The 26034-nt window shown below is 40.6% G+C and overlaps 1 protein-coding gene across 1 annotated transcript; it reads right to left on the reverse strand.

Annotated features, from left to right (window-relative positions):
- Positions 1-177: 177 nt before the first annotated feature.
- On the reverse strand, positions 178-25877 carry xrn2 (5'-3' exoribonuclease 2). The gene is made up of 31 exons (XM_061704858.1): positions 25665-25877; positions 24973-25100; positions 24730-24841; positions 24501-24612; positions 24365-24423; positions 23923-24012; positions 23429-23501; positions 22334-22384; positions 22060-22217; positions 21912-21986; positions 20532-20665; positions 20179-20236; positions 19959-20066; positions 19833-19877; positions 19549-19680; positions 19342-19392; positions 18370-18461; positions 17810-17945; positions 15205-15312; positions 15045-15134; positions 13871-13943; positions 13710-13793; positions 12977-13074; positions 12828-12907; positions 12659-12715; positions 11704-11772; positions 11447-11575; positions 9506-9627; positions 3939-4002; positions 1166-1355; positions 178-377 (listed from the first exon to the last, which is right to left on the reverse strand). Exons 1-31 carry the CDS (start codon positions 25737-25739, stop codon positions 309-311), a joined length of 2922 nt encoding a protein of 973 aa, XP_061560842.1. The 5' UTR covers positions 25740-25877; the 3' UTR covers positions 178-308.
- Positions 25878-26034: the final 157 nt, after the last annotated feature.

Genomic DNA, 26034 nt, shown 5'->3' on the forward strand with positions numbered 1-26034 from the left:
AAATCTTTGCATTATTAGCTCATCATTCCCTGCACCTACATTTTGACAGTTCGTTCTAAATATTCGAAATACGCTACAACATTTTAAACATTTTGAGCTTGGCGCTGGATGAAATACAAGAAAAATGCACAAGTTTCCACATGACTTGTTCTTTTATTTGACAATGTGGTAAAAGACATTGGAGAATCTCTCAAAGATACATTGACTGTGTTTAAAAGCTCTGCTTATTTGGACGAAAGTATTTTAAAGATGCAGAATAAAAAAAAAAAAATAAAAAAAATCATGTGACAGGTAAAACGAAAAAATGTTCAGTTCCAGTTGTATCTTCTGGACGGCGGTGGTGCAGGGTAACGTCCTCTGTTGGAGCTGCTGTAGCCCTAAAAACAAAAGAAATTTGATTTACTCAGAACAAAAATAAAATAACAAAGGCTGTCAAATGCACTTCAGATGAATTATACTCATGTTTCACTCCAACGTAAAGTTGGAGTTAAAGTATGTCAGACCTCTGCCAAGGCTGAACGATTTCACTTGAGCAGTGAAATCCACCAACACAACATTAGTACATTATCTTCAACAGATATTTGGAAAGATTTTTGACATTTTGTCCCGTTGCAGCAGATTTAGGAAACATGATCTTTTATAACATTATTAATGAACTAAATACCACAAATTTGGAAAGAAAAACCTACGATGAAAGAAATATTACATGACACTCAAATTATAAAAAAAACAGAACAGTATTTAGCTTTTTAAATTAAACTTGTTTCAAACATGCAGCACAAAAACTAAGAGATAAAACAATTGAAAATATAAATATTACATACTGAAAAACCGCTGTCCAAAAAAGCAGGAAGAAGTTAGAATTTATTTAAATCGTACCTCTTCACCAAACAGGTATGACCTTAGATAAATTATCCATCAACATTTGGAATCCAAAATATATGAATACATACTCAAATAAATGCAATTCTCCACATGTACACCCCAAATTAATCATTTCGTAATAAAGTGAATGCACATTATTATTATAATAATAGTATTAGTTCAGTGACAACTGATGCGCAATAAAAAAAAAAAGTGACTTTGTGACTGTATTTGAATACAAATCTATAAAAAGAAAACAATGAGAGGACAATTTCGGGCTGAGTGTTTTTATTTTTAGTACCTGGTACTGCTGTCCGCGCTCTTCCTGCCGCTCGCGCCAGTCGCTTCCTCTGTGCTGCTCAAAGCGCTGCTGGTAGCCGCTCGGCCCGGCCCCGCCGCCGCTACGGCCGGCGTTGTGATGGTACGCCGCCTGCTGCGACTGCATGGCCCGGTCCCAGCTCTGAGGGCCGCCACGGTACTGCTGTTGCTGTCTGCAAACACAAACAAACATCACGTTCACTTCAACTCTCTTCTCAGAGCGACGGTCATCACCACATGGCTCGAGTTGAACGTCTGTGGCTTTTTTTACATGGCGTTTGCCAGTGACTTCATGAACGGAGTCATCTTTTCTCACAATAGCGACACACGCACTGTTTAAACCATACGTATACATACGCTGCGTTCGACCTGTTCTTTCCCTCATGATCGACGTGACAAGCTGAGATTCACCCCCTAATCTTTATCTTCTACCCAAAAACTGTGCTGGTCTATAATCCAAAGCGATACAACACCGCGCCATAAAACATTTAAATTTTCAGGGGTTTTACTGATTCAAGTTGAGGCAAAGTTGGTACCACTCTCGTCACTGGCACAGGCCTCCCATTTGCTCAAACAACCACTTCCACTGTAAATTACCTACATACAATGTATTATTTTTAAAAATGTGTTCTTTTTCTCAAAACAGGCCACCACTCCTTGAAAAATACTTGCTTAGTTCATCATCTGCAGAAAGCCTAAAATATGATCTAATGCTCATTAAAGATGCTTCCCCCCCCCTATGAAATCAGACCGGCTTGGTTCCAACCGACAATTACACGTTTGAAAATCCACAAAATCATCTGAGATGTTGGCAGCAAAAAAAGAAAATCCCTCTTCAATCTTAGGAGCTCTTACAACTGTGAAATATGTAATACCGCCTTTGCCCTTCAAAATAACCCAACTCATGGTACGCCGGTCATATTATTTTCCTGATGTCAGTTTTTATGAGCCAGAGGTGGGCCGAAATTAAGCAGAAGCGGCTGCGCCCAAATTTCATATGCAGGATTATTATTATTATTCTTTCCCCTTTGCCTATTTGACACAAAGTGATGCTTGTCTTCTGTCAATCCTTAATGCGGCAAACCCCATGTATCCTTTCTAACTACATTCATCTTTTTGAAACTATTTTTGACGTTAAAATATATTAGACGGCTGTCGTTTAACCCTTTAACTACATGCTCGACTAATTACTAAGGAGCATTTAGCAAATCATTAAGGGGTTAAAACTAGCCAAGTCACTGGTGTGCTGACAGGAACAGGAAGTAAGATACGAAGTCGGATTGTCGGAGCATTACAGCAACCGTAGTGAGGAGCCTCGAGGAGTAATAGTGTGCTATCTGACTGTTTTGTTGCGCTTAATGCGCCTTATAATCCGGTGCGCTTTATTTGTCCTTAATAGTGGGTAAAAAAATAGGAATATTGTTGAACGAGTGCGCTGAATTGTCTTACTAGTCGGGTTGGGCATCGAGAGCAGATTGGAACTGGGACTAATGTTCCGTTTCTCCCGGAAGTGTTCGAATTGGAAGGTTTCGGTTCCCAATTCCGATGCTTAGTCCGCCGAACTCAACGAAGAAGTGTCGAAAACCAATGAAGAACACGCACGAAGAGGTGCTTGTACCCAAGGGCGGCGGCACCGAACAAAAGTGTCTTAACTTTGTTCAAATTAATGACCCGTCGCCTCAGTGCAACACTTGGAATAAGATTATATTGTGCAAAGGAGGGTTTCATCATGTGCAGCGTCTGATATGCTCCCTCCTGCTCCGAGGCTCAGCCTACCGTGAATTCAACTCTCAGTCATTTGGGTGAGTGAAACAATAAAATACGTCTATGCCAACATTGAGACAGCTAACAAGGTAAACAGTTGGTTGCACTTTTGCACTGATGGTTTTTAGTGTTTTTATTTTAGTCTTCAAACCAACGTAACAGCCGATGACAGAAAAAAAAAAAAAAAAGCTTAACATTCGAGCTAAAACATCATCGTAGCAACTTTACATCACAATGAATTGGGAAAAAATTCACATCTCACAGTATCACAAACATACCTTGTGCCTCATTGATGGGTAAGGAATCATTTTATAGCATTCGGTTCCATCCATTAAAAAAATAAATTTCACCGGTGCCATGTGAAGTTACTTTTTGTGCCAAAATGCTGAGTTCCAGTGCGCACCCTTCGAAATAAAAGGCTACAAGCTTAAAATAGGAAGTAAAGTTAAAACCTGCACATATAAAACCATTTGACGTGAGAAAACAGTCCCAAATAACGATTTTAACAGTGCTAGATTTAACTTTTAGCTGAAACAATGAATATAAAGTCAACTGGGTTAGTTCTACACACATTGCCTTTTAGTTCATAGGTTTGATATTGATAGTGGTTATAAAGAACCCAGAGTCAAATGTTCATTTTAGTCTATGCTACGGGCTGCTAAGAAAATGGATGTTCATAATTTGGACACCCTTTATTTAAACCATGCAAACTTTTTTGACAAAGCCTCCTAAAAGAATCGGAACCGTGACTCATTAGGAACCGGGATCGAAATAAGGAACCGCAATCGGGACCGCAATCGCTCAAATTCAAACGATGCCCAACTCTTACTAGTGAAGACAAACAGGATATTAGTACATGGACTTTTAACTGGATTCTCAAGGATATCAACTGAATGCTCAAACGGCTTTTCAAGGCTCGGGTCCAGGTCAATTTTGACCTGATTTAACACAAACACACGACCCTCTTTAAACCATCAAAAGACTGGACTCACCGAGGAAACTGAGGCTGGTGCTGGAAGGATGGCGGAGTTCCCAACAGGCCTCCTGATCTGGAATCTGCACACGACAAAGAAACACGCATCATAACAGGTTCTGCTCACTTACAAAGACCAGAAGGAGCCCAATGTAAAACCGGGGCTGCCATGATGGACCCGATGCGTGACATCAGCAGAGATCAAATCAAGTTTTAGCAAGCTCAGAGGGGCCAAGGGGGACATTTGCATGTTTTGTTGAGCAAATGAAAAAAAGCATAGAGCCGGCAGCATTGTGGACTCCTCAAGTGGGTCGCTTCCATCACCGCAGACCCTTCACAAAGACCCACTTGAGTGGGGGGGGGGGGGGGGGGGGGAGAAAAAGTATCCAAAGGCTTCTTCCAGATCCACTGTTGTCATGGAGATGACCAGCTGCCTGTTTGTTTAGCCAGTCCACCTGGACGCCAGGAAGTAGACGCCTCCTTGGACATCATGTGACTAATAGGCTCGAGCACGCACTTTACATCTTCGCAACTCCTTTTTTAAAATAAAAATTCTTACATCTTATGGAGCAGCTGTTAATGCTCCTCACAAAAAGAAAACTGCTCACATTTGAAATAATGAAAAAATAAAGCACGTTAGAAGTCAAGTCTTTGAAACAAAGTGGCGAGAATATTTTTTGTTAAAACTGTTGAACAAAGAAAATGTTCATTTATTAAGGATTGTGCTTACATAGAGCGTTTGTTGATTTGAAGATATTTGGGTTTCAAATCAAAAGATGAATATGAGGAAAGTTCAGAATTCCAGCTTTCATTTCATGGTATTAAGATCTAGATGTGTTAAACAACTCAGGACAGGACTGTTTCTGGGGGGTTTCTCCCTTAAGGTAAAATGCATGCTCTATTGGGTTAAGGTCCGTTGATTGACTTGGCCAGTCTACGACCTTCCACTTTTTCCCCACTGATGATGTCCTTTGTTGTGTTGGCAGTGTGTTTTGGGTCATTGTCTTGTTGCATGATGAAGCTTCTCCCAATTAATCTAGATGCATTTTCTGTAAATTGCCAGACAAAATGGTTTTGTAGACTTCTAAATTCATCAATAAAGACTAGAAGACAGAAGCAGCTATGCAAGCCCAAGCCATGACATTGCCTCCACCATGCTTCACAGATGAGCTTGTGTGTTTTGGATCATAAGCAGATCCTCTCTTTCTCCATACGTTGGCCTTTCCATCACTTTGGTAGAGATTAATCTTGGTCTCATCAGTCCATAAAACCTTGTTTCAAAACGTTTGTGGCTCATCTCTGTACTTTGCAAAATCCAATCTGGCTTTCCGATTCTTTTTGCTGATGAGTGATTTGCATCTAGTGGTATGGCCTGTATATTTCGTCTCTCGAAGTCTTTTTCGTACAGTGGATTGTGATACCTTCACCCCTGCCTTGTGGAGGTTGGCAGTGATGTCACTGACTGTTGTCTTTGGGTGTTTCTTCACAGCTCTCACAATGTTTCTGTCAACAAGTGCTGTTGATACCCTTGGCTGACCTGTTCGATGTCTGTTGCTCAGTACACCAGTAGTTTCTCTCTTTTTCAGGACATTCCAAATCGCTGTACTGGCTATGCCCAATGATTGTGCAAAAACTCTGATCGATTTTCCTTCTCTCAGCTTCAAAATGGTTTGCCTTTCTGCCATTGACAGCTCTCTGGTCTTCATGTTTAATTAACAGCAAATGCAGTTGTCACAGGTCAAAGCCAAAAACAAGCACTCTCTCATGTTTAAGCAATCAATCTACAAGGCAACACCTGAGCAACTAAAAACACCCATTAGTCACATGTTTCAATACGTTTGCTCAATTGAAAAGTGGATGGGTTCAAACAAAAAGGTGCTCTGTCCTGAGTTGTTTAACACATCTAGATGTAAACACCATGAAATAAAAGCTGGAATTCAGATTTTTTCCTCCTCATACTCATCTTTTGATCTCAAACCCAAATGTCTTCAGTATACAACAAAAACAAAAGGAATTGACCTTGCCGTTCCAATATTTTTGGAGTGGACTGTACATTATGACAGAAAGGATATTGCCATTCAAAAAGGAAGCACTTATTTTGCACCTTATCTGTAAATACAAACTCTCTATGGAAGTTCATGAACATGAAATCCCACAAGGAAAAACAAAAAGCAAAACTTTTGTTGAATGTGGGAAGATTAAAACCTGATTTTTGTAAAAAAGATTTCATTTAAAGCCAGATCACCCAGCCCAATAGTTATATTTGTTGCATCTTTTGAGAAAGGCGAAACGACTTGAATTGGAGGTCAAGTAGGAAATATTGGGTAGAGCACAGATTTGGCGTCAAGCTGGCCAACTACTGGCGCCACGCACGGTCACGGCGTTATTGTGGCCGACTTTTCCCGTTTGATGATCTTTTCCACCAACACAGCTCAAGTGGACCACCCAGTCGGCTTCCAATTATAACACCACAACGCGCGGGCCTTCCTTTGCTGGGTGCCGGCCCTGCCTCAAAAGAGAGAGAATGACAAGTGGACACCTGTCAATCTCTTTAATTAGCCATGATCTGAGAGCGTCTGGGCCTCCAGTGTGCCCACACAAAGGCCAACAAAAGGATTACGCCTTCAAATCCTGACAGCGCCCAGTGGCTACTGTATTAGGGACGGATTACGAGCCGCTCCGCAACTAAACGCCTCTTTTCAATTTCGACGGCGACTATTTGACTCAGCTCCAACAAAAACACTGAGGCGTTTTTGTTTTGTTTTGTTTGCAGACGTCCGCAATGTCATCGCGTCGTAGGAAAACTTTCCTTAGATTAAACCACAGTGATTCCCAACCAACTGTGCCTAGGAAAATGACCAATTTCACTTAATTGGTTAGAAAACTAGTTACTACAAATGTAGCTGTGGTCTTCTATCTATGCCAGTGACGTATAGCAACAGGCAGAACAATTAAATGGCTCTTGCACCATATGGCAGAAGGTACATAACCCGTGCAAACACCTGTTGCCATTATTAAAACCAAATAAGTCATTGGACACACACGACGTGAATTTGTGAAAATTGAGATTATATATACTTTGTGTCATTTTTGCTATGGGAAACTATCCAATTTCACTTGATTGGTCAGAAAATTATTTACATCAAATGCACTGTATTTTCGTTGCTCTATGCCAGCGACGAGAGGTGCAACAATTAATCGACTGACAGCTAATTGATTATCAAATTAATCGACAACTATTTTGATAATCAATTGTTTACAGAATGTTTAACTTAAAATTGTCCAAATCATCAGAATGCCAGCCTCTTAATAATATTCTCAGATTTCTGTAGTCCTCCATGAAAGCAGAGGGATTATGTGTTTAATCAAAACGATACATCTACAAATATCTGCTTTTGCTTTGGAAAACAATGAGCAACATATTTGCCTATTTTCTGACGTTACGGACCAAACCAGTAATAATCAATTTATGTTTGTGCATTTTCTGCACTACTTATTTTTTTATAAAGGCATGGAATTTTTATTAAATCCGAATCGTCGAGAACAAAAAAAAAAAAAAAGACAGATTAATCAATTATCAAAATAATCACAAATTGCGGCCCTACCAGCGATGTCGAGTGACAGGCAGAACAATTACGTGCACAATGTAATGAACAATTTAATTTTCTTTTCAGATCTCCAGAGCTTTTTATCCTCACTTCCAGTAACTAGTATGAGACGGGCATGAGAGCACTAACACCAAATTTAACACACTTTTCGTCTATTCACACCTGAGACATTGTAACACTAACGAGTCACATGACACAGGGAAAATGGCTGGCTGTGCCAACTTTGAACATTTTCACTTCGGGGTGTAGTCAGTGTATTGCCAGCAGGTTATCCATAAATACAGTAGCTATGAGTTGGGCTGTCTATGAGGGGGCGGTACATTTACAATGTTATACAAGGTGGACACTGACAAGTTCACATTGTAGCAAAGTTACATTTCTGTGTTGTCCCATGAAAAGATAAAACATTTCGTTAGCCTAATAGGATAATTGCTTAAGTCATTTTTAACTTAATATAACAATGTCAAAAAGTGAAAATGTGCTTGACCATTTTTATTTATTTATTTTTTATTTTTTTAATTTGTATTTGGGTTCTTGTTTTCTGAAAACGCACCGGCCTTGAGTTTGATACAAGTAAACAATTTTTAAAAGGATGTAGTAGTTAAAATGAAGTGAATTGGTGAGGTATTTGTGTGCACTTGTTACTTCTACTTTCTAATTGAGAGCAGGTCAGAGGTTGGGCGGACTTGTTAGTTTGTAGCTTTAGCTCCACAATGGCCACCAGCAGAGCTTGGGCACAGCTGCTTAGTGGACGCAAGCTGGTGGAACGGCGGTGCACAAAGACCCTAAAGCGGCCTCTCCGCGGGGGCGGGGGGAGCCACGTCATTAAAGGGGGAACTTGGCTTTCAAGGCCCTTCAGACTGTTTGTGCGGCTATACCCACAATACTTTGCGGCAACATCCTAACGGGATCATAGAGTTTGGAGAAAGGGAGTTTGAGATAGTTTGGTTATCCCCTCCCTATATAATGCCCTCAACGTTTCCGGGGTATTGTTTGATTTTCGGTAAGAGACAAATTCATGAGTTGTAGTGCAAAAACGTATTTAATGGAAGGACATTAAGTGTTTATTTTGTACAACATAAATTTTGGTGCTATGAACAAATGAGTGGAAATTCGGATTTACTCGAGAGCTCGCTTAAAAAACTAAAACGGGAATCACAGTTTTTGCATTTGAATGAAAACAAATCAAAGTACGTATTATATTCTGAGAACAGCTGCAATGTGTTGTTTACTTCCGCCGCCGTTTTGACTTGCTGTGCATGCGCATATGCGCAGTTGTAGTCACAGATGTACCCGAACACCAGTAATATGGAGCCGGAGTCTCCCTCAAGATGATAATCTCTGCAGAAGAAGGCGTCTGATGGCCGCGAGGAGCTGCACAGATGTTCATGGCAGACTCTGATCATGGTAGACGCATTGGATAAACTTATGCAAGATTCGCTACACACATCGTGCCAGATGATTGATAAGAAATAGCCATCTACTGCTAACTAGTAGCTAAGCTAAATAGCTGGCTGAGTAGAGGAAGATGTTGTCAGCCAGCGTGGGTTTACGCATTTTACGGGACAGAGGCCAGCGCGAAACAGACCACAGCCACGAGGAGGCAAGGGATCCTGGTTAAAGTAAGCCATTTTAAAATAAAAAGAAGTGTTCAGCAGATGTTAGTGTGTCCGTTTCACAATAAACAGTGATAAACGGAAGCAAGCACAATTTGGCTCTAATTTGGCGAACAGGCACTAAGGAATAATAATAAAAAGTGTTTGTTTAGACGTGTTGGAAATGTGTGCGAGGGGTTAAAACAAAAAGTTTTATATGGTCTTTAACCAGTTATGTTTCACCTATTATTTTTGTCACACACAAAAATGTCATTTTTAAAGGAATAGGGCATATTTACATCAATTAAACCTGATTTTTTTTATGACAACCAAAACTAAAGTCTGACTTGTGGTAGCAGGCTGCTTTTGTGTCTGCGTCTTACGTTGGAAGGACTGCTGATGGCCGCCGCGGGGGGAGCGGTAGTTTCCGTGGTGGTTGTAGCTGCTGGGAGGCGGAGCATTGCTGTACTGTCCTCCTCCGCTGTGTTGGTTTCTGAGGGAGTGACTGCAGGAGGACAAGAGGATGTCAAATATGCTTTCTACAGCTCTGCAGCATAAAGCTCCAGTTTAAGAAAAAAAACTTGAAAGGTGCTCATCATGAATTCCGAACACGCCACCTTCGGGGGGTGCCAGATGTTCAATTATTCCCGTTTCCTAATGATAATGTGGACGTGTGGAGGAGGAAGCGGAGATCATAATCAAGCATGGCTGCTTAATGGCCAGCCTGGGGGGCGGAACAAACATTTACACATTTTGAAAAGGATTGTACAGACGCATAAACATCACACACTGCCAAAGTCTGCATGGAATAAATATAGTATCTCAGTGAGGACACTTCTCACATTTTTGTAGTTTGTTTTTTTATATCTTTTCATGGGACAACATTGAAGAAATGACACTTGGCTATACTGTAAAGCAGTCAGTGTACAAAATGCATAACAGTTTAAAGTACTGTCCTGTCAAAATAACAACCCACAGCTATATTGAATACCAAATTTAACACACCCGCTCGTCATCAACGCTTGAGACCTTGTAACAGAATAAAAACTGCTAATCAGGCCAAATTTGAACATTTTCACTCAGGGGTGTAGGTCACTTTAGTTGTGAGTGGTTTAGACATTAATGGCTCTGTGTTGAGTTATTTTGAGGGGACAGTGGATGGACGTTATACAAGCTTTACACTGACCACATTACATTTTAGCATAGTGTATATTCTCTACATCTCTGTGACATACTACATTTTGTAAGATGACATGGATATTTCACATATGTTTTTTTGATTAATGAAAATTTGAAAAAACAATACAACAGCCATGGATCCAGTATTTTCCAAAGAAAAAAAGAGGCTGGAGTGACTAAGGTATGTCCCAATACAACTCTTTCAGCTTCAATACGATACCGATATTGCAGCCTTGAGTATTGTCCGATACCAATATTGATCCGATATCAACACAAATCATATTACTTATTTTGTAGTCTGCAATGTTAGAAAAAGCTTCAATCAAGTGTTATTATTCAAACAGAGAATAATAATCAGCAACGGTAGGTATGAGGAAAAACGGATATTTATTGTTAACCAATGCGTTACATAAAGTTTAACCTTAAACAAGAATATTCAATTGTATAATTAAAAAAATTTGAAAATCCTGAAAAATAATATAACCAATAAAAAAACAAAAATATATTTAATTTGAAACTACTGTTTAACTTAAACATAATCATATTATACAATTAAATTAAAGACCATGAAAAAAACCATCAAATACAAATTACACTTGCACAACAATAATTCAAGTCGACTTCAGTTATTTTTTACGGTCAGTATATGGTAGGAACAGAATTTGCTTTCTCCACATATGCGGCAACACACCTTTAAAATTTATGCATCTGGGGTATAGTTTTATCGACAATATTGCGGCGGATAGGAATAATGTAGTGAAGCTCGAGGTGCTTGTACAGTCCCTGTCTGTCTGTGCCTAGTTTGGAACGCTGTTACTGCTGTGTGCATCTTGACCTCTAAGGGGCAATGTGGTGCATGCAATGAGATCCACGCTTACAGTAACAAAGAAAGTAGACATCACGATCTAATAGTGTTTATATAACTCATGTTTCACGATTTTGAAGAATCTACACCTGAGAGTATTGTTATGTTGCTTGTTTCTATGTTTATACAGCATTCGTGTATCAAAATTCATTATTTTGAGAGCTGTAAGTGCCACGTGTAAGTGTAAATTAGCAGTAGAGCGATGTAGCACACGTCTTAACCAGAACTCATTTCATATTTATTTTGCCATTATTACGAGTGTGGCCCTTAAGAAACTCACCCCAGAGCTCTGAAGCCCGACTGGTCCAAGTGAGCCTGCTGCCTGTTTGGGTTGAAACCCAGCTGGGGTCTCCATGGCTGGTTCCCCCGCCTATCCCAGTCCTCCGGCTTCAGCACATTAGTGGGAAGCCTGACGGTAGCACACACAAAGTCATTTGTCAAAGTCATCGTCACACTACGCACTACAAATACAGAAAGACATCTACAAGAGCTGTGTTCTACTCAATACCAAACATTTAAAGTAAAAGTGTCACTGACCTGGCTCCGGGAAGAAGGACAGCCTTGAACACAAAGCCCTCATCATACTGGGGATCCTTGAATCTTACTCTGGAAAACAACACAAATATGTTGAATTCAAATAAAAGCAACACCTTTTTTCCACAGCTATTTTTAATTTTATGGCGATGAGGCTTATTTGCCTTCTTGACACTCCCGGCTGAAGTTTACTGTCAAACTTAGTGTAAAACAAAAAGAATTACACATTGTGTTGAAATAAAACCACAAAGCTTTGCTTAATGAAAGTTTGCTAGCTTAATGCTAACACATAATGGGAGACTCCATCGATGGGCTAATGAAACAAGCATCGATATCGCAGTACTTTAAGCCTTTACACAACTTATATTTGAACACAAACAGTGGCAACACATGAAGACAGACGATATAACAATACTCACAGGGATACATGGTTATCCTCTGAGAAAAACAATTAATATTACTGAAGTTTGTGACAGTCTGTTTTATAAAAACTACGTGAAGTGTGTCTTCGTGGATTATTATGCGACCTGGTGGCCAAGGCACACACATCAGATGCGCAATTCCCATTGAATAAAAGCATGAAATCATGATACAAAGACTGTATATTTTTTTTTACACATTTTATTTAATTATATTATTATTGCAAATCTTCATGAAGTACAACAGTGTTAACGTGCTATTTTTATTACTTAAAAAGATGTTATGAACATTTTTGGCGGCATTTTTTGGGGGGCTGGAACTGATTAATAGCATTCCAAATCATTTCAGTGAGAAAAGATTTTTCAAGACGTGAGTGTTCTGAGTTACGTGTGGTCACGGAACGAATTTAACTTGTAAGTCCATTGTAGTATTAAAAATTTGTGATATGGAAGAGGTACGAAGGACTAACCGTAATAAAGCGAGGGAACACTGTACTGCTGCTGTGATGGAAACACAACAAGTGCCAAAACGTTCTTACCCGATGGCGCTGTTCTGTGCGATGTCCCGCAGCATTGGGATGGGCGAGCTCACTGTCCTGAAGGACAAAAAGGTAAAAGGCAAGTGAGCACGCGAGCGGGTCAGACAGGAAAACGACTCGCCTTCTGACGGGGAATGTGCAAGAGGGAGCATGAGTAAGCGGTCCTTACTTATCTGGTAGGATAGGGTCGTCATCAAGAGATAATGCACCCTGGATTCCATGACAGAGCTCTGGAGGCACCTCAGTAGGCTAAAAGACAACATCAACATGATCTCATCTGCAACTGCACATATTTAGAGGAATATCCGCTCGGGTTACCTCATGAGATTCTGCACGGTAGAGTTCCTGGATGAAGTCCGACAGTGGGTGAGACTTCCCAACAAACACCATGTCACTTCCCAGACTGTTTCTCCTCACTGGAACACCGACAAATAAACCTTTGTTTTTCACTGGCCATATGTAGACAGCAGGTGCTCCAATAAGGGAGTTGCGCTCAACCTGTGAGGGTGGGCCTCAGACAACTACAATGGTGCCTTGAGCTAAGTGTTAAATTTGTTCCGTGACCACACTAGTAACTTAAACACTCGGTCCTCAAATCATCTTTCCCAACTGAAATAGCAATAATATTTAATGTCCAACACACCCTACAGCAAAACAAGTAACAATCACATGGGTAAATTCCTCAAGTTGATAAAAAAATGCTTACAAGCTTGAATATAGATTTAATTATACTTTATAAAACCAGTTACTTCTCTTTAATATGTTTTTATAAAATACAGTGCTATTTTTCTTTATAAGAAAAACAAAAAAGATTTTTAGGAGGCTAGAATTGATTAATGATGGCATTTCAATTCATTTCATTGGAGAAAAAACTAAGTAAAAAAAAAAAACAAGTAAATTGAGTTAGGAGCTTGGTCACAGAACAAATTATACACTTAAATCAAGGTATCAGGGTTTGTCTCATATGTCTCCTCTAAAGTGACTTTAGATCGCACTTTGGGTTCAACTGTGATGTGCGATAAGGACGCAAGGTTACCAAAAAGCGACTGACCTTCTTCGGATGTGAGGTCTGGATAGACATCGGCCAGTGCGGCCCACAGACGCCGTTCGTCCACAAACGGCAACAGGGCTACGCCTTCAAGAAGGAAACGGCACAGAAGTGTCAACAAAACACACGCTAAGCATCAAGGAAGTAGATGACAGATGTTTCACCTTGCCAGGCGTACTTCTTCCCATTCAGGTCAATCGCAAAATCGTCAGGGTAGAAGTCGATGATGGAAGAGTCCTGCGTCACAACACATTCTTCATTTCGACAACTAGAACACTGACCTCCAAAATCCAGGGAGCTCCAAAAAGTCTCGACAATTTAACATATGAATTGCAAAAGCAACTGAATAGACATGTGGAAATGATCAATTAATGAGCACATATTTGAAGTTTTTTTGCCTTAATACACTTCTATATGGGCACCAGCCCATCAAGGCAGTAATTCATTCAGTGACCAAGCTCGTAATTTAATTTACTTGTACATGAACTAAATGTTCCCCGTTGAAATTATTTTGTTACATTATTTAAAATGGCACTGTATTGTATAAAAACACAGAATGTAAAGAAACTATAAGTCTAAATACTGTATTTACCATACTACAGTATTTGTGCTGGATGTGTGCCTTTGAGGCGTGTGGCCTAGTTGGTGATGTCAGTAGCTGGCGTCTGAGTGGCTCCTTGCGAGTGTGGTCATTTTGTCATTGTCCCGTTCAATAAATGGCTGAAGGTTCGTCAACGACTATTCCTCGCTTTGCCCATATGCGAAGCCATTACTATACCTTAATTGCTCCAATTTCTTTTCCACTTCAAATGTTTGCTAACAAAATAGCAAAAATAAAAATAAATACAGCTAAAGTCACAGCTTGTAACTCCTGAGTTGGGGCACTTGTATTGTTTTGCTCCTAGATTAGGACAAGGCAAAATCATACTATGAATAGTAGGAACAACTATTATTTAGAGATATAAATTGCTACCTGGCAACCAAGTGAGTTGTCGAAGGGAATTGCATGTCAATTGCTTTCTTAATTTAAGAACCAACGAATATGCAGTCTTGCATTTACATAATTGGACATAACTAATTTCTCTCAATTTTATACATCTTTTTAAGATGTATAACATTGTATTATATAGTGTTATTTGTTACTGGAGAGAGTGATGCAATTTTGATGGTCCTGGATCTATAAAGCATCAACAACAACACACACAAAAAAAAATCCTTGACTATGCAGTGGGATTAAGAAGTTTGATAACCACCAAATACATTGTAGAAATCTGATTCAAATATCTCATAAATTGCTTTGTACTACACTCTGAAATTGTAAATGTGTTGCTCACTCACTGGACTCATCATTAGGTTCCGCCATGTTTCTGGCAAGAAGTTGCCACTGGCGGCAGGAAACACTCCCATCAGCTGCTCTAGGGGCTTGAACTGTGCATACGTACAAACAAATTAATAGTGGGTTCATACAGGCCCCATCAACCAACAGTCACTCACGTACCGGTTTGGTTCCTCTCTCAAAGTCAGAGAACATTCCTTGAATGTCTTTGAAGTCTGAGGCGAAGGGGGCATAGTGAAAGGGGAAGTACCACTTCCATGAGGCACAGCCCTGCAAGCACACAAAAGTGGCCATGTATTGTTGTTTTCTTTTCAATTAATTGTGTCACCACGCTATGATGTTGCAGTTATCCCCGTGATTCCACCGGATTATGTCAACCAGCAGCACATCTTCGTCCAAATATCTCTTTAACTTTGCCCTTTCTCAACAGAATCTGTGGCGGCGCTTCAGATTAAAAGTCCATCCCACGGGACTAAGTCTGACATTTAAACTCCTCAATTCACATTCACACTCCTTCAGATTCCAGCACAGGGAGGAACTGCACTTCAACTTGAGGCCTTGGCCACCTAGATTTATACTTTTTGGAACGTTGCGCTGTTACGTGTAAACGAGGGATCAATACCAAAGAGCTGCTACACCCGTTGCACAAAAGTACACTGCTCATTTAAATGTTGAAATGAGGTGTTAGCATAATAAAAGGCTCAGAGGCCTGGTAGGCATGTATGCTAATAAGACAGTTTGTATTGTCACAACTTGGTCTGTGACTGCATCCTAGGGGTCAGCAAATGTTGTTGGGGTTGTCAGCAAAAAATAGCATTTCATCTTTTGATTAGCTCCAGCTAGCCAATATTGTAATTACAAATCATTAGTGGAGGATTCTTAACAAAAACAACTGTATATAACATCGACAAGGAAGACTTCATTAATTTATGTTCCTAATGAACGACATAAAAAAAATGCCTTTACAAAGATAATATATTTGACCGACACGGTCAGAATGCTATTTATTTAAAATGTACTGTATACAGTGATTTCCCCCCTCTTTTTTTGTTTGTATAAAACTTTAGAGTTGTTTCTAAGATTTTGGTTGCCCCAAATACACAGAGGGTGAAAATATTAAAAGGTCTACATTTACAAGCGCTCTAAATAGTATATATTTGGATTATTACTTTTTTAAATTATTATTAAGATTTTTGTGGTTGAGTAGTACTATGATTCCCCTGCAGATGTTTGTGCTTTGTTTTAAATCCACAAAGTAGAAACATTTTATTGTTAAATGCGTTGAGGAGTTTACCTTATGAAACTGCATTTGGCATACTAAACATTGGCTTTTATCAAACTAATGACCAAGACACCATGTAGAGATGTAAAATGCCGTTTATGAAGCACAATGATAAGTTATTGAATTTAACTTTGTTTCTAAATTATTTTTGGATCTAAGCAGTAAAAAAAAAAAAAAAAAAAAAAAAAAAAAAAAAAAAAGTGTGTCGAATTCCAGCTCTCAAATCGTCGCTATCCGTTTGAGCTGCCCGCGATAGACGTAAAACAAATAGAAGGTCCTCATCATAGTGGGGATGATAAAAAGTGATTTAGGGAGCAAAGTGTGAATCACGTCTTCAGTGTTTTGGGCAAAGCCCATGTCCCCTCCTTCCTCCCCCTCGCGGGTCACTTGGCGATCCGTGCGTGATGGTAACGGCGTTGGCAGCGACACCGTGAATGTGCGGCAGAGCCGAGCAGACACGTCCCGTCTGCCGAGGACCTTTTAATCAATTCAGAGCAGCCCGCTGAGACTTGCTTTGGAGCATGTGGAGACCCCCATCCATCCCCCTTGATCCTCCCACTGTCCCCCTCAGCTCTATAAAGAGGGCGCACTTACGACGCACATTTTAAACCAGTAACACCTTTCATCACTCGGCAAACAATCCATATGTGAACATGTCACTTTACAAAACTGATTATTTGATCCACCTCCTCTTTGACAGAATAACAAGATGAGCGCTGCAATGGAATTCCTAGTCAGGTGTTCCATTCGGGGAGCAAGCAAAAGGCAGAAGTCTGACATCACTTGATGTGCAACAATTCAATTATCATTTAGAGACCTTGTTTACCTTAAGTATATGTACTGTATATTTATATGATACTTTATTATACCTATACCTTATTTAATTTACTCTGTTGTCTGCTGCCTGAGGGCCAGGTCGGCACAGCAAGTGAAAAACAATTCTCAATTGCCTTACTTGGATAAATATAGGTTAAATAAATAAATAAATAAAAGCTATGTTTGAAATGATAACGTTTTTGGGGTATATAGTTTGTTGTATAATTAAGGTTTAAACTATTGACATACGCAATTATAAACCTTAAAGGGGGCGTCAATTACTCGTGGTTGTGGTAGGTGAGGAGCCTAACTGAAAATTGGTTTAGCAAAACAGTAACAACGATTAATGCTATTCTTCATTGCGTTGTGACTGTCAAAAAAAAAAAGTGTCACGACAAATAGTTGAGCCGGTAAATGTTAAAAACACACTGTCATAAAAGCAGTTTTGATTGGTTGTTAGACAGAACATAGAGGAAAAATTCCAAAAACGGGAGATGGTTTTAAAAAGAATGCCGGCACGTCTCTGGACATCTGACAGTATCTATACCAAATATATATGGTGGATCCTTACTGCGATGTAATACATTCAATACTTTGTTCCCAACTGAACAGATGTTTGCTGGTGGTTATGGCGTCGAGGGAAGCAGAAAGTGGCGAGCGTGGCCTCACCTGGTAGTAGTAGCGCAGCACCCAACACAGACCCTCCACATACGACTGGACCACCTTCTGCCTGAAACCTTCGTCAGACACGTCAACGTCAAACTTGGTCTTGTAGTAGCGCTGCTTCCAGCCATCCTCCCACAACCTGCCAACAGCGCGTGTTTAGGAGAAACACCTCATAACTTGAATTGTCAATCAAATGGGTTTCATTCAAAGATGCCTCAAATTTCCACGTGAGCAGAATTCTTGATTGGTTTTGAGATCTTGGGAAATTCAAAAAAATGGAGGGCGCGCGGCATCTGTGCCGCCGCAGAGGCCTGGGGCGGCCTGCGGGGAGCGCCGCCTACTGAAAGGGAAGTCTCCATGAATACCAAATCACTCCGGCGGATTTAGCAGATTTGTTAAGTGCGTCACACAGGAATTGACTGCTTTCCATCTTAATTGTGCAGGGAGGATGTGTGTGTGTGCGCGTGCCGTGCATACTCATGTCTACTCTTTCATGTGTGAGTGGAACCACGACCGTCAGTGTTATGTTGACAGCACGTTCCGGCCTGGCCCACTGCGCCTACCTGACGTTGTCCTCTGGCTCAGGCTCATCGTCACTGTCCGCTTTCCTCTTCACGCCTCTGTTGTTGTTGGCATCGTCGCTGGGGCCTGCAGACTGCTGACGCCACACAAACATTCATTCAATGGCTGAGCGATATGGCCTCAAAATGAAACGCCAGACCTTTTTCGACAAAAATTCTATTTTTGGTTTTAAATCTTTTCACATTTGCTGACAGAAAATATATATCATATGAAAATGTATATATAATATGAAAAATAAGTTTTGCTTTTTGTCCTCTAGGATTTGCGAGACTTTTCCTGATCCCTAACAAGCGTTGAGCGTTTTCCCCGCAAGATTGTTTCCCCCCCCCTTATATTATTGATCAGAGCCTGAAGAAGTTTTATTTTGAAAATCAGGTACGCCTACCTGTGCCTCAGTACATGATACACTGCTGGTCTCGGTCATATGATACAGCAGGAAATAAGTAGTTTGGAAACTAACAAAAATTTGTAAAAAAAGGTCTTCGGAGTGCACTGCCGGTGTTCTGGATTAAAATCAACACAGAAAATACGGTAGAGAGATTGTCACAAAAAGCACTGAATACTTTGCTTCCATTTTCAAAATTTTAGCTTTGTGAAGTCGGCGGAGTTATGGTGAAAATTAAATTACGAAGTAAATTGGACCATACCCCAAGTTGGAACCGGCTCATTAAAGAGAAATTATTCAGTGTAATCATTTTTTATTTGTTTCTATGCCAGTCCATCAAAAATATGCTGCTCTACACTACTAGTATGCCCTGACTTCCACATGATTGAAAGCAACATTCGACATTATATAATTAAAAAAAAAAAAAAAAAAAGCAAGCAACATGGTGAATTTCATCAGGTGATTTACAAATGATATCTGTCTTTTAATGTCAGCTATCGTCCAATAGGAATGCTAAAGTGTAGCTATACAATGCAAGAGTGTTTATTCTAGCAAATTTAGAACTCACGTTGCCACCACCGCCATTCCTCATCATGGCCTTCAGGGACTGAGCGGCATCCTGTACAAGAACACACACATTGAAAACATTTCTTCGACCGTTTTTTCAAACATTCATTCAATGGACTCAAAAAAATCAACTTTGTAAACTGAACAACAAGGAGACAGTTTTTCTTTTTAACCACTCAAAGCACATTGTGGAATTTTCAGGACGCACCCTGTTGGACTGCATCCTCATGTCGTAGGCTTGGTGGCGGGCGTTCTCCACGGCGTCTGGCGTGCGTCCTCTGCCCAGCGCGTGAGGGGCGAACTGGCCCCCGGTGAGGTAGGCAGGGCCTTGCTGCTCCCTCTGCGTTCATAAACCAAATCGTTTTTTTTTTTAAATAAAAACTGAGGGGCTGCTTCAAGTCCTTACCACAATTTGAGCATCATTACATTGGCTTCCAATTAGTTTTAGAATAGATTTTAATATTTAATTGATGACTAATTCAAGTAACTTACCTTCATCCTTTGTCGTTTTTCTTTCATCCTTCTCTTAAAGCTCTCCTAAAAGAGCAAAACTATTTTAATAACATTGACCACCTTCATTATGTGTTTTATATCTTTAAAGTCAGAAAAAAGTCTTGCATCATCTTCTTTGCGTTTTTTGAAGATATTGTCCTCAGCCACGCCCACAGCATCCATGATCATCTCAACACGTGCCAGGTTGACATAGCCGTTTTCTGTTAGGTAGCCCTGTACACACACACATCATACACACACAGCTGGGATCTAGGCACACGACTTCACTACATTTCCCAGCATGCACAGCAGCAAGGAGGCCACGCTTTAACTGGACCATACTTACTCCTGTTTTGTGCACCACATCTTTGTAGATCTTGACCAGTCGATCTATCGCCCCCTCTCTGGAAGATGATAGCATAACATCAAGTATTAGATTGGTTGCGCCTTGCTATTTGAAACTGTTTTAGAGCTTCACACATAAACCCACAGACACACACATGGACACACTCACACACACACATTGGTCACATTGCTCAGTGACTGTTTTTGTCAATGTCTTTATGTCTCAAAAGTGTTCTCTGTCAATTGACTGTCTGTTGTCGTACTAGAGCGGCTCCAACTACCGGAGACAAATTCCTTGTGTGTGTTTTGGACAGATAAAGATGATTCTGACACTTAGAGAACAGTGGATGTGACCTGATTTCCAAGGACGGCAGGTGAGGGAGGAAGTCGTTTCCGACAAAGAAACACATGAACACCCAGTCGTCGATGCTCCTCTCAAAGTCAAAAGGAAAGGGCAGACTGGCCATGGTCAACTCTCGAGACAGATACTGAAACACAATGCAGCGCCGTTAGCGTGTCACAGTGACAAGAGATGCGCACACACACACACACACACACACACACACACGTGAGAGGAGACAACATACATGTACAGAAACACAGAGAGCCCCGCACAGGGCTGCAGCTATCAAATGTTTTTAGAATTGAGTATTCTATCTATCTAGCAATTACTCGGACAAAATGGATTTTGCATTAAAAACACATCAACCTGATCATGCGAGGTGTAGGTCTTATTTTTGTCCACTTGTGTTTGCCATCCTCATGTTCTATTGTAATGTCTGTGACTTTTGAGAGTGTATTGCTTTAAAAGGCACACCGTGGCCTGGTGAACGACGTGGCCGTCTGCGAATGAGGGTGTAGAGTCGGCTGGTTGCTAACTGCCTGCTTGTTGAGTCAATGGCAGCTCGTGAATCAATGTGCTAATTACGCGTTTGTTTTCTTACCGTTTTCCAATAAAGCAATTGAAAGTGCACCGGCGGTTGTGTTTATTTTTGACCGTGTGTGTGTGTGTGTGTGTGTGTGTGGGGGGGGGGGTTCTAACTCGCGATGGTAGGCTATATTGAATGAGCCAGCAGTGATATATTAACTTTTGTGTGGGTCATCGTAGACATACGGTTGTAGTACACATTGTGCTTTATCTTTGTTTTTAAGACACCCCTGGTTAGGGTTAGCACGGTGGGCGACTGGTTAGATCGTCAGCCTCACAGTTCTGAGGACTGGGGTTCAATCCCCGGCCCCGCCTGTGTGGAGTTTGCATGTTCTCCCCGTGCCTGCGTGGGTTTTCTCCGGGCACTCCGGTTTCCTCCCACATCCCAAAAACATGCATGGTAGGTTAATTGACAACTCTAAATTGCCCGCAGGTGTGAATGTGAGTGCGAATGGTTGTTTTTTTATGTGTGCCTTGCGATTGACTGACAACTGGTTCAGGGTGTACCCCGCCTCCTGCCCGATGATAGCTGGGATAGGCTCCAGCACGCCCGCGAACCTAGTGAGGAGAAGCGGCTCAGAAAATGGATGGATGGATTATATGGACTCTTTTCCCGGCTTGCTCCCATCGCGTCCACTTATTACACTTATACGGTAACATTAGTTTGTGTGGAAAAATGATCTCTGTGAAGCCTGACACATTTGCTTTGACTTTTTTTGTAATCGAATTATTCAAATAATCGTTGCAGCCCTAACACACACACACACACCGAGAGACACAAACCAAAAGAGAGAGACAAACTGTACCTCTCTGAGCACAGACAGCCTGATGAAAATAAACTCCTGCTCAGACACTGGCATGGTCCCTGCAAATTCATCATGCTGGAAGACAAATACGTTAAACAAACATGTTTTATTTTCATGTATTAATAATAAAATTGAAAGATGATCTGACCTGGCCTTGCTTTTCTCGGGCGACGCCCTGACATTCTTTGATTTCGTGGCCTATTTGTCCGCAGAGTGCACAGGGTCGGGGCTTGTTGGGTTTGAACTCCTCCCGGATGATGGTGAAGTTGGGCTCGTGAGTAGCCAAGCCCAACATTATGAGGTCCGCTGATTAGTCACCACACAGAGACAAATCATATTTATTTTTAGAATAACTGTAATGTCATACTAATGATTATAATGAACTAATGATAGGTTACATTAATTGTGTATTTAAGACTGACCGTCAGCACCGCACAGGCAGTGATGGGTGTTGGGGTCATGGTTGGGCTGACCTGTGGACGACAAACAAAATGTTTGCCAAGATTTGTGCTAAATACAAACATTAACATGACATCAGGCGCTTTTTGTGCTCAGGTCAAAGCAATAAAAATAGTATATTGGTGCAAAGGAACTATGTTTAAGTGAATTGAGGGCCTTCATTTAGACAAGTGTGCTTTGTCGCCTTCTTTGTGCCAAGAAACTATGTTGGAGTTGAGGAATTTCATTTAGACAAAATTAATGCTTTGCCACTATTTTGTGGCATTGAAATGGAATTATAGTCCTTTTTGGGGGGTTGTCAATTACTCACGGAGAGTAAGGATCAGGGGTTCTCAAACATTTTGGGGTCCCCTGCAGGTCAGAAATGTATCCACGTATCCCACCATAATCCTTATGCCAATTAAAAATAACCATATGTACCCCTTGATGCCACTGGTATGGTATTAAAAAATTGCCTATCTGACAAAAGTCGGAATATTATAACGAATTCATATTTTTTTCCGAAAAAGTTGAGAATAAAGATATTTTTAAAAGAAAAATATCTTCACATATAGACATTTTGTAAGAATACAAAATTGTAATCTAACAGCTGTATTTTTCCCAAGATACTCGAAATATGAAATTTAAGTATAAAGAGAGAAGTCACAGTGTTGTAATATTTGGACATTCTAAGGACAACATTATTCTCTAAAAAAACGTGAATAATTTCTGAAAAAATAGGCTTTGTTCTTAAAAAAAAACAACTAAACAATTCCTGTACTATCCCAAAAAAAGAAAAAAAAACATAAGGGATGCCACAATCGGAGCTTTATCCCGAAGCTAAGGTATTGAGGAGTAATTGTTTTATTGGTGCGCCGGCCCACATATGTCGGTATTAAGTTTTTAAAAAATGACAATTTATTCCAATTTCTTTTGAAGACTGCCGCTTGAGAACCGCTGCACGATATGGGCAAGAGAATTTGGACACGCTGTTTTCCTCACATCACTATGAGCCCCAGTACTTTTATTTTTATCACTTTTTTTGCCATTTGCACTGCCATCTCATGAGCGAGCAGAACCTCTCTGTCTCCTGATGTAGTCCATGATCTTATGTTCGCCTTCGCCCGGAACGCTAGCATCAGACAGGAAGACCTTCAAGATCCCGAAAGGAAAATAAAACTGTTAGTGACATTATGGAGTCAACCATATAATGTAGATTAATACGGTTTTCAGAATACGAAGTGGCCAGTGAGGGTACAGTGTTCCCCTGCTATATCACTGCTCACATCCCCAAAACCACAACTAAAAATGTTTATTTATTTATATATATTTTAAATGTCACAGATATTGAGCTACCAAACAATGTATCGTTAAAGCTGGCATTATACCTTACATTGCTATTATATACTGATGCGCACCAACACAACACCTCCCCAAAATCATGTATCCCCCATGAGAAAGAGGGGTTTATTGTTTTTCTTTCCTACTTGATCGCAGCAGAAATGTCCCTTTTCAATCAGTAGAATTGATTAATAGCACTGTGAGTAACAGTTGGCGGCAGAGACAAGCTCACCGTGATGTTTTGCCACCCTGGGTCATTACTGACTCGGTCCGCAACGTAGTAGCGAAGACACTGTGCCAGGTTGTCCATGAACTCTGTCCCCTGGAGACACATGACACACCAAGAGCTTGCTCATGACAAATTTTATTTACAGTGGGGAGAAAGGGAGGGAAAAAAACCCCAAAACAATTAACTCATTCACTGGCACAGTCGTTTAAATTTGCCAACTGGTTTCCAATAATTTACTGCCACCAACAAATACATTCGACAAGTATGTTTTTCAACAGGCAGGCGTTGTAAGATCTTCAATAATGGGGAACTCTGCTTGAAAACAGCTGCCAGTTAATGGGTTAAAAACATGCAAGAAAAATTTATTTGATATACGTGCAGTTAGATTACAAGCTTTGTCACAAACGTCTAGGTCAACGTAACCTATATTTTTTCATGAACTTACTGGTGTGATGCAGTTGCTGTCAAACCTCTCTTTAATCTCCTCAGGCGGCAGGTAACCTCCTGTGTAGGAAGACACATGCACACACGTAGCATTTGTATGATGAGTTACCAGTAGACTCGGGTACGGGAAGACCAACCTCTCTGGATGACCTCCTCCCGCATGCGTTGCTTCTCATCAGTAAGCTCCATGCCTTCTTTAGAGGCGCGAAAGCGCCGAGAGCGCTGCTGGTTCATTTTGGCACGTGGAGCCTGGTTGGAGTTTAACATTAAGATCATTTTGGTGCACCTCTCACAGCTTCTTACCATGCTGTGCTTCTAAAACGTTATCTTCATTAAGAAATTGTTCATTGGATCAGAGTTACTTACCACACCATCGATGGCCATGTACAAAACTCTCCTTGGACGCACGATATTGACCAGACGGTCAATGTACTCAAAGATGGCCACCATCATCTCATCCTCGTTTTTGGGCGCTGGTCTGTGGACACACAAGTGAGGAGGTAAGGACTCACTAAATACATTTAAATAAAAAAAACACAACATCCACATCCATTTAAAAATAACATGTCCTACAAATAAACAATAAAAAAAAAAAATAGCACTTCATACTTGTCCTCTGGATGTGTACAAGGGTGAATGATGCCGTTCATGTCCAAGTACAAATTGTCAAACTCCACCTCATTGGGGTTTGGCTTGGTTGTGTCGACAGGGATACGCACTTCATTGCACACTTTACCCTGGAAGACACAAACCGTAAATGTTAATTAAGCAAACATAAAAAGGAGACACGGTGCAACCTCAGGAACAAATATTAATTGAAAACACATTCTCCATTACGTATTTCTATGAGATTCCTTTCAGACCCAAATGTTACAGTGTTACAATGTTGAATATTTGTATTTTTATTATTAGACACAAACGTAATTTATATATTGAGCATGACGAAGGCATGACGAAGGCCACGACAATTTACGTTGCATTAGCTTCAGAGAAAATTAAGGCAGCTGCTCAATTCTTCAATGTCAAAATGAAAGTCAAGGTCATAAATTTAGAGTAAACTTGCTTAATATTTTGTCAACTTGGAGAGCTGGAGCACTGGTAGCAAAGTGAAAGTACACAACGTCCCCAGACCGAAGAACCGTGTTCCAGTTGCTTTCGTTTTAGTGAAATTCAATTCACGGGACTTAGGATCAGCAATGTGCAAAAAGCATAACATTCTAAACAAGTCGTTATATAAACGTTAATCACCACGCACAGGTGTCTGTTTTGCAATGTAAGACGCTAATATGCTAACGGCTTACCTTCTCCTCCACACAATGTACAATAATGGAGGGATATTTGCGACTAAGCCAACGGAAAAACGCCGGGACTCCCATTTCCGGTAAACTCTCGCTTTCCCAGCTGTGCGATTAAAACTTATAAACGCGAACAGAATTGCCTTAAAACGTCAAGTAAAACACGAATTCCTAAATAATAATCGAGGCTGCTAATTTTCCGATGCTAGTAGCTCCATGCTGCTCGGGAATTGTGTATTTTTTCCGGGTCAGGCCGATGAACGCTTCCGGGGTAACATCGGCGCCGCCTCGCAGTGCTGCCACAGTGATGCTACCGACCAGAAACAGTACTGCAAGAGCTGCACTGGCTCCGTTAAATGTCTGCGATGACATCATT

Source organism: Phycodurus eques, chromosome 18, assembly GCF_024500275.1.
Source record: "Phycodurus eques isolate BA_2022a chromosome 18, UOR_Pequ_1.1, whole genome shotgun sequence".
NCBI classification, from domain to species: Eukaryota; Metazoa; Chordata; class Actinopteri; order Syngnathiformes; family Syngnathidae; genus Phycodurus; species Phycodurus eques.

Coding starts and splice junctions, on each gene's coding strand:
- xrn2 (XM_061704858.1), bottom strand. CDS start 25,739: ATGGGAGTCCCGGCGTTTTTCCGTTGGCTTAGTCGCAAATATCCCTCC. Junction 22,218..22,333: donor CTGCCTGTGCGGTGCTGACG/GTCAGTCTTAAA, acceptor GTGACTAATCAG/CGGACCTCATAATGTTGGGC. Junction 378..1,165: donor AGCGCGGACAGCAGTACCAG/GTACTAAAAATA, acceptor TTTTGTTTTTAG/GGCTACAGCAGCTCCAACAG.